Below are 12,925 nucleotides of genomic sequence, written 5' to 3'. Positions count from 1 at the left end.
TTAGGCTGTGAGGCACCCCCAAGTGAGTAGTTGTAGAGCCATTTGGTGTCAAAACCTGATTGGTTTAGTCAGACATTTGTAAGAGAAGTGGAGAGGCATGGACATCAGGCATTTACTTTAGGGGTTGTCAGTTTCTGGTGGAGGTTGCCATCCTGTCAGGAGAGGCTTGTTTGAGCATGCAAACAGGTGTCCCCATTTTTGCCAAGCGTCCCTTCATCTGCATGCCATGGTGTTATAAAACAGTAGGTGTGAGATGTTATATGGATATGGATAGGCTGAGGCTTAATCTGGTGTTCGCTTCTCGGCTCCAGTGTATTGTGGGGTACATTTGGCACCGCCGTTGGGCACTGGTCGAGATAGAAAGGTGTCCAGGTCATGTGGTCTGGATACTTGCTCACCTGGGACCTTTAGGCATTTTATTTCCTAGAACAGTATTTAGTGATATTTCTCCTCAAATAGGTTTTATGATCCACTTTATTCTGGGGCATAATAAATCTGATGGAACCATTTACTAAAATTGCTTCTACTAGGGATAATTAGTTGAAAGCAGCCACATTTTTGACTGGTAGCAGCATATCCATTGAATCCCAAAGAGGAACAATGCTTCTGGAAATGACTCAGCTGGTCAATGCTTTGGGTTATTTCATGGATTCTTGTGAAACAGTGTTTGAAAAGTAGGATTTTTGTTTTGTCAATTGGTGTTGGAAATTAAGTTGCCTCCATTTTCCAATCAAATGTATGTGGGTGAATGTGAATCCTCTAAAGCCAACATGAAGGAGCTTGCATGTGCCCTGTGCTAGTTCTTATTTGTTCACACCATAACCGTTTTATGATTTTAACTGGCTTAGCATGAATTATTTCATTGCTTAGAGCTGTTAATCATCTGGAATGTCTTCTTTTTTGTTTAATGCTTTATGCAGAATTTGAGAATGTGTCTGCAAGACAGTTGGATCATCCTGCCCTCAGCAGTCCCACTTGTTCTTACCTGGTTCATGTTTGCTTCTCCATTGTACTCAACCTCCAGAGGTCTGCCAACATTGCTGCATGCTTATCTCGCAGTAGAAGATAAACTGATTGCCGCAGCCAGCACACTGGTGAGATTTGGTGGGGTAGTTAAGCGTACTTTAGAAGTAGTAGAACCGTTTTACTCTGTGCTTGTTTGTGTCCAACTGTTTGCAGCTCTGTCTGTCTGTGCATTTGTGACTTCATAAGTGTCCATGTGTCTAACGAAGCCTGTGGTGTTTCTCTGACTACCCATTTGAGGAGCTGTAAGTGCTTCAATCTTCAGTCTATCTAGCGTGTCTGCCCCCACTAAAAACGGAAGCCCTTCCCCTCTAAACGGTCGGTTAGTGCCAACATGAGAAAAGAAAGAAAAACAGCATAGTCTCTTCATCACATACTTAAGTCTTTTGCTGAATTTGATACATATTGTTTTCTTGTTTCTGCAAAGTTTTATGTGCTACATCAACTGTCGCTCAGTTGCTTGTCAGCGATTGTTGATTTTGGTATGGGAATATTGGGGCTACTAGATTGGAGAGAGCTGCCTTACCAGTTACGGTGCAATTTCTAATGTATTGAAAAGTGATAGTTCTTCTGTCCCATGCATGCTTCTAGTCCCAGCAGACTTTTATCTAGTTAACAGATGACGGTATGCAAATAGGAAACAACAAAGTGAAAGGGTTGTGTGCGCAATCCCATCACTGCTCATTCACCATTTTCATCTAGCACTAGAAATAATGCACCACTTCTTGTTATTTCTAAGGTACTTCTATTTATATATGAAAATATTCATGTTACTGGTGATTTTTAGGTTGAACATCATCAGTTTACAAAGTAAAGCAAATCTATTTGCACAAAAACATAAAGTGAAACGTGCACATCTTTGCATATACAGTTATACACGTAACATAATGCTGTTGCTGCTGTCGATAAATATGAAAACGACGACAGGGGTTGATACATACACAGATCAAAAACAAGTTTACAAACTTAGGTGTTACATAAACAGTGGTAAAACATATGACACTGTGGTTTACAGGGAACGTTTCGTCTACACCAAGGTGTTTCAGCCAGTTCTATGGGCTGTCTAAGCCGTGTTTTTTTCTGGCCTTCGTCAGGACGGGGTGGACAACGTTGTCAAAATGTTCAAGTTAAGCTGAAAAGGGAATGGAAGAGTGTAAGGGAACTGCTTGTGTGTAATTACAATGTCAGATTGAATCAAACAGTGTCTGTTGTGTAAATCACAGGCACTGCTTACCTGTGGGTTTTATTAGCCACAAGTGTCCCCAGCAAAAAACAGGGAGGATTATGGGACTCGTAGTGTCTTGTGTTCATCAGTTATTGTTGGGTACCTAATACACACAGAGGAGACATAATGGACAACTATATTGTCTCTATTGTCCCCAGAATGTTCATGAACATTGAAGTAACTAGCCAGAACTTAATTTTTTGGTGATGCAAACGCTTACCTTTATACAGGTAGCGCTACACCAACGATCTCGCTGGGCGTGTGAATCGCCTGATCTCTGGATCGCCTGGTTGTAGGTGGTCTGTCTCCTGTTAAGTGAGAGGTGGTTTTAGGATGGTTACACAACACCATTTTATATAGGTGTGATCTATCCAATCTCGTACACATACCTTGCTGTGGTACTATTCCATATGTCTGCCGGCACGCGCCATCAAGTCTCTCGAAGTACTGAGGCTAGGTAGTGGCCCTGAGCTGCTGTATGCTAGTAACGCAAGCCCCTCGAGGAGCAGAGCTGAAAGCACGGTCGAGTCGTGATGCAAACGCCGTTGCTAAAACACCCAGTGATTAAGTACTGGCGGCCATGTTGGGAGGGGTATTACTCAAGACTGGCATGTTTAAAGGATATCTACCTGATCATGTTGTCCAAACCTCTGTCGATTAATTAGGGTGGGTTACCTAGTCAATATACAAAAGGTGGGGAAGCATATCCCTAACACAGAGCCACGAATGAAAAAAGCACAATTTGTCTTTTATGGTCTCATGTGCCCGAACTAGATCAATAACTCAATTTTGTGTGGAAAAACTATTTTTTGCTTATGTTGATGGTAACGACAGATATGCCTAAAGTCCTCTAAAGGAGCCTGATATCAGTCTAGTTGGCCTCCAGCTGTTTTTCCGAAGATACAAGTAAGGGCCAGAACATGGTGTGGCCAGACAATATCAATTGGGGAGTAATGGCTGAGCCATGTGTACACATGGTCCGGGACAGGACGGTGGAGGGACTATCTAGCGACAAGGTGGTATAGTCATGATTGTGCAAGGTAGGTCAGTGGCCACAAAACAAGTGTGTTGGAACGAATTCCTATGTGGAAGCATGGATGTCCTAACCGATGACACTATTATCCATAGAGTTATAACATTCACATTGGATAGTTCAATTGGAAAAACATGTCCCTGTCTATAGGGCATGTGCCAGTTCATTCACAAGCAAAAACAGGAACACAATCGGTGACCAGATAACATAGAGTGGGCACATATATGTTACAGTGGACCTATAGGACCGAGCATTCAACAATAGATGCACCTATAGGTATAGTTAAGCTCCATCTTGCTTTTATATTCCCATGGCATAACCGAGTTGTGCAAGTATCTACCAGGGATCTCGGAGATAAGAAAGGGTCTGTGTCCTAAGAATAGGACTACCAGACACATGACAAAAGACCAATCTCTTCTGATGGTACTGGAAATGTTATAGTCATATAAATGATTTCCACTCTACGGAGACCTGAGTGTACAGTATCTTATTTATGGACCCACCTTTGTTCTAGTTGGGTAAGGGTCTTGTTGAGATCGTCCCCTCTTATTGTTGGTGTTACCTTTTGAATGATATATCATCTAGATCAGTGTCCTTATGATTCTTGTGGCCAAAATGTTCTAGCCAAGGTTTGTCTGGGATATTGTTTCTAATGCAGGAACGATGTTTTGAAATACACATCTTGATTGGGCGAATGGTTTTGCCCACATAGAGTAGGCCACAGGGGCATTCGATGATATAAATCACCCCTTTGGTGGTGTTGCAATTCGTATGTTCTTTCATTGTCCATTTGACTTTCTTATGTTCAAAAACATTTTTTTGGAGGATCAGTGCACATGCCACACATTTCCCAGATTTATAGTGTTCGTGACAGGGGGCAGGTTCCACAGTGTGTTGTTTGTTGGAGTCGCCGGTTCTAGGAAACTAGGAGAACTTTATGTGTGGATTACGTAAGTGTGACCAGAATCCCTACCGAAGACACATAGAGTTATGGAAACAGTATATTTACGACGTCATACTGGTTTGGACAGGGACTCTGATTGAATTACAGGAATTTCATCAGTGACTTATTTTACGTAATCCGCACATAAGGTTCACCATGCAATGGGATCATCATCAGATCGACTATCTTGACCTGCATATATACAAAACGGGAGAACGGTTGAAGACAGAACTTTAAAGAAAACCGACCGACCGCAATACCTTACTGCACTTTAAGAGCTATCACCCACAAGCCTTGAAGTAAAATTTAAGAAGAGATTGGTCTTTTGTCATGTGTCCGGTAGGCCTATTCTTAGGACACAGACCCTTTCTTGTCTCTGAGATCCCTGGTAGATACATGCACAACTCAGTTATGCCATGGGGAATATAAAAGCAAGATGGAGCTTAACTATACCTATAGGTACATCTATTGTTGAATGCTCGGTCCTATAAGTTCACTGTAACATATTTGTGCCCACTCTGTTAGCTGGTCACTGATTGTTTCTGTTTTTGTTTAATGAACTGCCACATGCCCCACAGACAGGGGCATGTTTTTCCAACTGAACTATCCAATGTGAATGTTATAACTCTATGGATAATAGCGTCATCTGTTAGGACATCCATGCTTCCACATATGAATTCGTTCCAACACACGTGTCCATTTGTTTCGTGGCCACTGGCCTACCTTGCACAATCATGACTATACTATCTTGTCGCTAGATAGTCCCTCCACTGTCCTGTCCCGGACCATATGTACACATGACTCAGCCATTGCTCCCCAATTGATATTGTCTGGCCACACCATGTTCTGGCCCTAACTTGTATCTTCTGAAAAACAACTGGGGGGTAACTAGACTGATATCCGGCTCCTTTAGAGGACTGTAGGTATATCTGTCGTTACCATCAACATAAGCAAAAAATAGTTTTTCCACACAAAATTGAGTTATTGATCTAGTTCGGGCACATGAGACCATAAAAGACAAATTCAGCTTTTTTCCTTCGTGGCTCTGTGTTAGGGATATGCTTCTGCACCTTTGCCATGGCAACGGGTGTATACAACCCTAAAATGGATTCCATTTTTGTATTTTGGACTAGGCAACCCTCCCTAATTATCAACAGAGGTTTGGACAACATGATCAGGTAGACATCCTTTAAACATGCCAGTCTTCAGTAATGCCCCTCCCAACATGGCCGCCAGTGCTTAATCACTGGGTGTCTTAGCAACAGTGTTCGCATCGCGGCTCGACCGTGCTTTCAGCTCTGCTCCTCGAGGGGCTCGAGTTACTAGCATACAGCAGCTCCGGCCCACTGCCTAGCCTCAGTACTTCGAGAGACTCGATTGCGTGTGCCGGCAGACATATGGAATCGTACCACAGCAAGGTATATGCACAAGATTGGATACATCTTTGATCACACCTATATAAAATGGTGTTGTGTCACCATCCTAAAACCACCTCTCACTTGTTGAGACAGACCACCTCCAACCAGGCGATCCAGAGATCAGGCGATTCTCACGCCCAGCGAGATCGTTGGTGTAGCGCTACCTGTATACAGGTAAGCGCTTGCATCACCAAAAATTTAAGTTCTGGCTAGTTACTTAACTGTTCATGAACATTATGGGGACAATAGAGACAATATAGTTGTCCATTATGCCTCGCCTGTGTGTATTAGGTACCCAATGATAACTGATGAACACGAGACACTACGAGCCCCATAATCCTCCGTTTTTTGCTGGGGACACTTGTGGCTAATAAAACCCACAGGTAAGCAGTGCCTGTGATTTACACAATAGACACTGTATGATTCAATCAGACATTATAATTACACATGAGCTCTTCCATTCCCTTTTCAGTTGAACTTGAACATCTTGACAACATTGTCCACCCCGTCCTGACGAAGGCCAGAAAAAAGCATGGCTTAGACAGCCCATAGAACTGGCTGAAACACCTTGGTGTAGACAAAACTTTCCCTGTAAACCACAGTGTGATATGTTTTACCACTGTTTATGTAACGACTAAGTTTGTAAACTTGTTTTTGATTTGTGTATATGTATCAACCCCTGTTGTTTTCATATTTATCGACAGCAGCAACAGCATTATGGTACGTGTATAATTGTATGTGCAAAGATGTGCACGTTTCACTTTGTTTTTGTGCAAATAGATTTGCTTTACTTTGTAAACCGATGATAATCAACCTTAAAATCACCAGTAACTGAATATTTTCATATATAAATAGAAGTACCTTAAAAATAACAAGTGGTGCATTCTTTCTAGTGCTATATGGAAATGGTTAGTGAGCAGTGAAGGGATTGCGCACACAACCCTTTCACTTTGTTGTTTTCAATTGAGCCCTCCTGGGCAGAATCGTTTTTTTTCCAGGAGCCCTTATATACAATTTACAGTAGGCAAATAGGGACACACAGAACAATGTAACTATGCCTAAATAAGCTGGTCATCACAGCGCTACATCATGTAGAACGAGTTGTTGTCCCTCGGTTCACATAACCCGTTTCAGATTATCGATAACTTCCCTAACAGCCAATTGCAAACAAACAGAATAGGGTAAAGATCAATTTACTTTTTTTCCAAAATCTTTTTCAAATTTGTTTTTAGCTAGAGAGTGCACATACACACACTCTGGTCTTTGTGACCCAAAGGTTGTTGGAGTCCCCGATTTAGTTTCCTCTGTATGCTCACAGAAAATAGTCTGAAAGTTATAACTTTCCTACCTGACACAAGGGGAAAGACAAGGACCGTGTTGAGGACCAGATCCTTTGCCCCTGGTCCTGTTATCCTTTTATTCATGGTTGATTCTCACCCAAAGTTATTGGATTGGATCCCTCTTCCCCTTTCATTAAATGACTGTAACTGCTTAGGCTCCACTGTCTACATTGTCACGTAATTGCTTAACTCATGTAATGCAAGTCAGTTACTTTATCACCCCAAACTTGCATGCCTTAGTGAGGCTTCTTGGACAACTGGTGCTTCGACCCACTGTATCAGAAAGATAATTAACAAAACTAAGGACCCTGTCCTTTAAGAATTTAGATTTTTCCTTCTCAGACCAGAGGCCTTTGATTTTGACTCTGGATGGGAATGGCTTTTTTTCTCTTCCCTCTCCTTTTCCCATTGTATCGCCAACATACATCAAAACACAGCCAACCCTTGGTGCGGACACTTCTGTCAATTGGACTTGCTTTTTCCAGTCTGCTGAAACTCTTATCAAGGGAGCGTTTTGACATTAAATAGCCAACAAACTATCTGAAACTCTTGCGCAAATGTCGCCATCCCACAATCATAACCGTTCTTCATAAATCTCAACACACTCAAGATATCGTGAACCATCTAAAGAGGAGGTTGCCTTTAAGGTTGTTTTCTTCTGATTTCCCTAGCAGCTACAAATCTCTTGCATACATCCCTGATCACACACTCCTTCTAACATGTTTAATTTAACCCTAATTTATGTTCTGTTTTGTTCACCCATTTTCCCTTAACTCACTCTCTCCTTCCTTATTCCCCCCCACCCACAAACTGCTGTCTGGTTTTAGCACCCTGGCTGGGTCACAATTCACTCACCAGTGGATAAGTATTCAGCACTTTAAGACCACTACGGTGATGACTTGTGCAGTATACATGCTAAACAACATAACATTAAGTGGCCCAACTATCCCTTTTATATCACATGTCGTCGCCTCAGTCTAATATCCTTGTCTCTCTGACAGTTTATGATGGCACCATCCATTCCCCTATACCTCCCTCGGTCATTGCAAAGTAAGGCTTGTCCACTTTACTAATTCTTTTGTGGTTGCTTTTCGCCAGCTGCTGAGCCAAAGACAATTTCTTCTAACCATGGTTGAGTGTGGTGTTTAAATGCCATTACCAAGCACTTCTTGGTATGGTTATTAATCTTTCTGTTCTATTGCAGTATGCCAGTCTCTTTTCTTCCGAAGGGTTAGCTTTGTAATCTGAGCTCATTAGTAATTCTGTTGTCAGTTTGGTCATTTCTCCATATGTGACAGCTTAATGTCCACTCTGCTTACATGGTTATTTTCCAGAGCCCTCCATCTGGGATGGCTTCTTCATTACTGTAGTGGTTACCTTCCCTTGCTCTGAATATAAGCATAGCTGCATTCTGGCATTGGAGATTAGTCAATGCCAAGTGGTGTGACAGTCTTTCAGTATATAGCTGCAGTCCTTACTTAAAGCATCTGCTTTGTATCATTTAATGATCCATACAAACTTGTGTTAATCAATGTAACTATTGCTTTAGACCTAATATCCAGAATACTATCAATTTTCACCTACCGAAGGTGCAGCAGCCAATCAAGCTGCCTAGAACACAGGGATTTGTCACGGTTTAAATCATGCTTTTCAAGCGGTCCGAGAGAAGCTTCCAAACTACTAGTGGATCTTCATCTCCCTTCCGCCACACAACCCCCAACAACTAAAGAAAAATTAATTCAAATAAACATACTTGCCACCTCTGTACCCCCTTTACTGCAGGCCACCTCTGTATCTTTTCTGTCTACTATAGGCAAGAGCGTAGCATCTTTCCCTCTTTTGATGGTGGCCATTTTGTTTTGCTAACTTGTATGGGCGGGAACCTTTGCCTTCCCTACACAAGACATTGCACCCTTTTTGCTGGGATGCCAATGGTTATAATTACCTAGATGGCTGGCCGTCCCGTCACCTATCCGAGGCCTGCACGAAGTTGGCACTAAGCAGGTTGGAGAGGTACATAGCGCATATTATCTGTCCCAATGATTGCACTGTAACATTGGTTACATTTCTGCCTTTGTGCTTCCAAGCCAATTTTTACCACAAGCCCCAGCACACCTATTCAACAATAGGAACCTAATGCTGATACTTGTGCCCTCTTAAGATTAGTTCCCGCAAAAGGCCACCATAGATGTGGCAGTTGCTCTGTGTGCCAATCCACATTGTAAATTACCATCTTTTAAGTGGTGGGAAAAAGATGGCCACTTTACGAACGGCAAGACGGCATGCGTTGTGTATGTGATCATATGCTCATGTGACAAATATTACATTATAATATGACTTTGCCAAAACTAAATGGCCAGTCCACACTCGTATACATGAGCACAAATCAAGAAGTCAGAACAAGGTGATAAAAGCGCCTTTGGCACATTGTTACGAGCATCAACCTACACCTGACGACATTCAGTGGTGTGTTATTGAGCAGATTGTGGCTTACAGAGGTGGGTCGCTAGATGTCCTTATCAAGGCGTGAACAATATTGGATCTACCAGTTAAAATCGCACTTGGAGGGTCTGAATGGTCAGCTCGATTGGGCATTACTGATTTGATTGACCATCTTATATGTGACTGATTATGTGCCCTGATGTATGTTAGTTTAGTGAACTGTACAGCAATATCGTCATCAATCAGACAGCCAGATGCTCTCAGTATAGTTATTTTTATATATGTTGATAATGTATCACCATCAATATGACTATTTTAGGACACAATAGCAATTACACAGTATATATTGCTAGCTTGGCTTACTATACACACATATAACATTATAGATCCATTATGTAACCTGGTCTCCTGCATGTGGTCATCTAAAATTTGAAAGTGGTTGTCTAGAACATGTAACATCTCCTGTGCATAGACATTAGCTTTGCACATTGAACATGTCTTGCATCTCCAAGATGGCCAAAATGATGCCAATGCTATAGGTAGCTCTCTTCAACAATTATTCCTTTTTTGGTTTTTACGGATGAGGTGAAAGTGAATATGTGATGACGATGACTTGGCGTGTAGTGATGAGACCACTCGAATTGAGTTATTTAGGAAGGCATTTGGTATAGTGGGGGGAATCTCCTATTAGTATTTTTTGACGTACAGTGCGGGTATTTTCCCACTTCTAGTTGTTTTGTGCTTTCTCCCTTCCCCCTCCATGTCTCCTAGTTAAATTTACGAGTAATTATTTTGTTTCGTATTATGTTTCAGTTTAATGTAATCTGGCCCTGGAGAAGACCAGGCTCTTTATGGGCTCTATATCGAAAATTGGACTTTTTCCCTGGAGGTATGTATATGCATTTATGCAATAGCTTTTTGCCTAGTGGTTAGTTTTGGTGTTTGTACAATTGAATTTTACAGTTTCATGATTTTTCATGACTAGTTTGCCTGCACCTTATCGTGTTTAATCTTGACTGGCACAGTATGCCATCACACTGATTGCTCTCCCACACTAGCCAGTAACACTGCACTTTATCTGCACTAAATACACTTTATTTATGTATTGCACGAATTGCACTTTCTGCATTGGTCTAGGAACATTTTTCTGGATGTTTTAATGTGTGTGTGTGTGTGTATATGTGTCACTGTCTGTGTTTATGTTCTAATAGATTTGTATGTATATTAACTTGGATTTTAGTCCAAATCTATATTTTGTCGACAAAGAAATAAAATAATTTTAAGATCATGGTTGTGAGAAAGGTGTGTAACAGAGAAATTATTTGGTGACTGTGTCCCCAAAATAGATGAATTCAGTTATTAAATCTGTGCTTCTAACTGAAATGTGTTAGCCACATGGCTTCTATTGTGAAGATGTTGTTGTGATTTCATATATGTATTCCCTGGTCTTTGTAATTTCTAGGGACCCTGGTGTATGTTTTCAGCACACTGATTCTACAGGGCTTCTACAAGTGAAGACTTCAAAAAGCAGCATCCCCACCTCCCTCCAAGAGCACATCTTCAGAAAATAGAGGGACACGATGTAAGTGACATCAGACATGGGCTGCTCTTTTAAATTGAACTTGAGATGCATTTGGATACAGTAAATGGGGGGGGGGTGAAAGGCTCTGCCAAAGGACTCATTCCATATGGAATAGAAATAAACTGGCAATAGTTGACATAAATCAAAGTGGATAGAATAGTTTTTTCTTCTGGGGGGGAAAAACCTCAAGAGCAAAGGGAGGGTCGCAGCCAACAGATGACACTGAATATTATGAGGGCATGCAGGAGTAGATTTTTTTTCTGTGGTGGATTGGTAAGTAAGCCATGCAGCGGGGCTGGGCGGGACTAAAAGCTGTGGGTTGTTTCATCGCAGATGGCTACTTCAGTTTGAGATCTGGATTTCTAAGGGATATTTGCATACCAGTGTCTGTCTATGCCTCCTCTAGTGTTCCATTAACTGTCCCTCCACTCTTTAGCCTAGTCACTAATCGACTAAATCATAACCATTCAGAGCCCAGGACGCCCATAGGTCATTCTTGATTAACCCCACAGACAGCCCAGCACTAGATAGCAATGCCTTACGTATTTGATGAATGGACATTGGTTGTAAAATGGCAGCATCTTGTGCACATGATGCAAGCTAATAGAAGATATTTTCCTCAATAGGTTCATCTGGCAAGTAATATGCCAACCTTTTCTGCTCGGGCAGAGGTGAATCACAAAGCATGTTATTATCAGATAAGTTACTATTCCTTCTTCCGGACTTTAACTGCATTGCTATATTACTGCTTTTGTACACCATGTACTGATGCTCAAGAATAGCTGTTTTTATTTATGTTCTATGTAGGTTAAATGGTTCTGCCGAAAAAGTATGCAGTTTTATGGAACTTCAACGACTTGGTGAGTTAAACGTGCCCAATTCTTGGGAGTCATTTTCCCCAATTCAAATACTGTGGGTATTTCAATTATGACATTATGGGACATCAAATCTAGCAACCCTGAAGGCAATTATCCTTATTCGCTCTGCTTTCCATCTATCTTGTTATTCTCCTGTATCCATCCTCAAGGCTGAGCATTCATCTACCCACCTGTAGAGTCATGCACTACCAATGTGGCCATCCACTAATTTCAACCAATCTTCTACCCACCCACACACGACACATCCAGTCCCCCTTCTTGGGTAGGAAAATAAGACGGGATAGCCTGGTTTCGGATTGTTGCCTCAGTGTGACAGTGCAGTCTCTATTTGCATGAATGCAGGCATGGTATGGGTGATTGTATTTGTGCGCAGGCATCACTTGCTTTGTTGACTTTTTGACAATATGGTTGTGTTTTGATCTACAGAGGCACCTGTTTGTATAGGGCACTAGCTCTCTCTGCCCTTACATGGTCAGTGAGCCACACCACAGTTCTTGTTAGGTTGACCAGCCGTAGAGTTTTATTTATTTATTTATTGGGCAATGGGTTGTGTTTCTGTGCTTACAAAATGTGCATCACACATTATATTATCCCTAATTGGATGGTGTGATGAAGTAGGGGACTGGGCCTCATGAAATGGGCCGAGGAGGATACTGTGGACCAAGAAGGCCAGCCTACCGGAAGCTTTGGTTCAAAGCCATGAGTTACCTGGAGGTGTTCATTCTAGGGATTCCTGATGCCATTCCTTCAAGGGCAGCTGAAGCGATATAATTCTTGGAGTAAGGATTTTTATCAATTTTCCCCCTGCCCCTCCTTCCGATCATAGATCAACATTTTTTTGCAGTTTGCAAAAATCACCCCTAGCCCCATTTGTGGTGCTGGCTGGAAGGGAGATTTGTTTAAACTGCCAAAGAGCCTCACCTCCACATGACAACAATCCAGGAAAACGGCCATCATGACCGGTGCATCACGCTTGTTTCCTCAAGACAACTCGCCAGTTCCAGTGTGAACACCAATGTGGAAATGGCTTACAAAAGCATC

At 41.8% G+C, this 12,925-nt stretch overlaps 1 protein-coding gene across 14 annotated transcripts in view; it reads left to right on the top strand.

The window, feature by feature from the left end:
• LOC138569380 (uncharacterized) overlaps positions 1–12,925 on the top strand; it is a 248,235-nt gene that overhangs the window by 204,208 nt on the left and 31,102 nt on the right. For 3 of the 14 annotated variants that reach the window (XR_011303222.1, XR_011303224.1, XM_069647311.1), the window contains exons 2-6: positions 921–1,094; positions 10,238–10,313; positions 10,887–11,006; positions 11,633–11,677; positions 11,814–11,866. Coding sequence is in view for 7 of the 14 variants with exons in the window: in XM_069647311.1 (XP_069503412.1) it covers positions 11,819–11,866 (48 nt within the window). In the remaining 7 variants the exon portion in view is untranslated. Of the gene's footprint in view, positions 1–920; positions 1,095–10,237; positions 10,314–10,886; positions 11,007–11,632; positions 11,867–12,925 lie in introns of all 14 variants that reach the window. The other 11 variants (XR_011303225.1, XR_011303226.1, XM_069647313.1 and 8 more) reach the window with 4 other exon arrangements.

The sequence above is a fragment of the Ambystoma mexicanum genome, chromosome 2q, assembly GCF_040938575.1.
Source record: "Ambystoma mexicanum isolate Mex_15411 chromosome 2q, UKY_AmexF1_1, whole genome shotgun sequence".
Classification (NCBI taxonomy): Eukaryota; Metazoa; Chordata; class Amphibia; order Caudata; family Ambystomatidae; genus Ambystoma; species Ambystoma mexicanum.
This window is presented reverse-complemented; position numbering and strand designations above follow the sequence as displayed.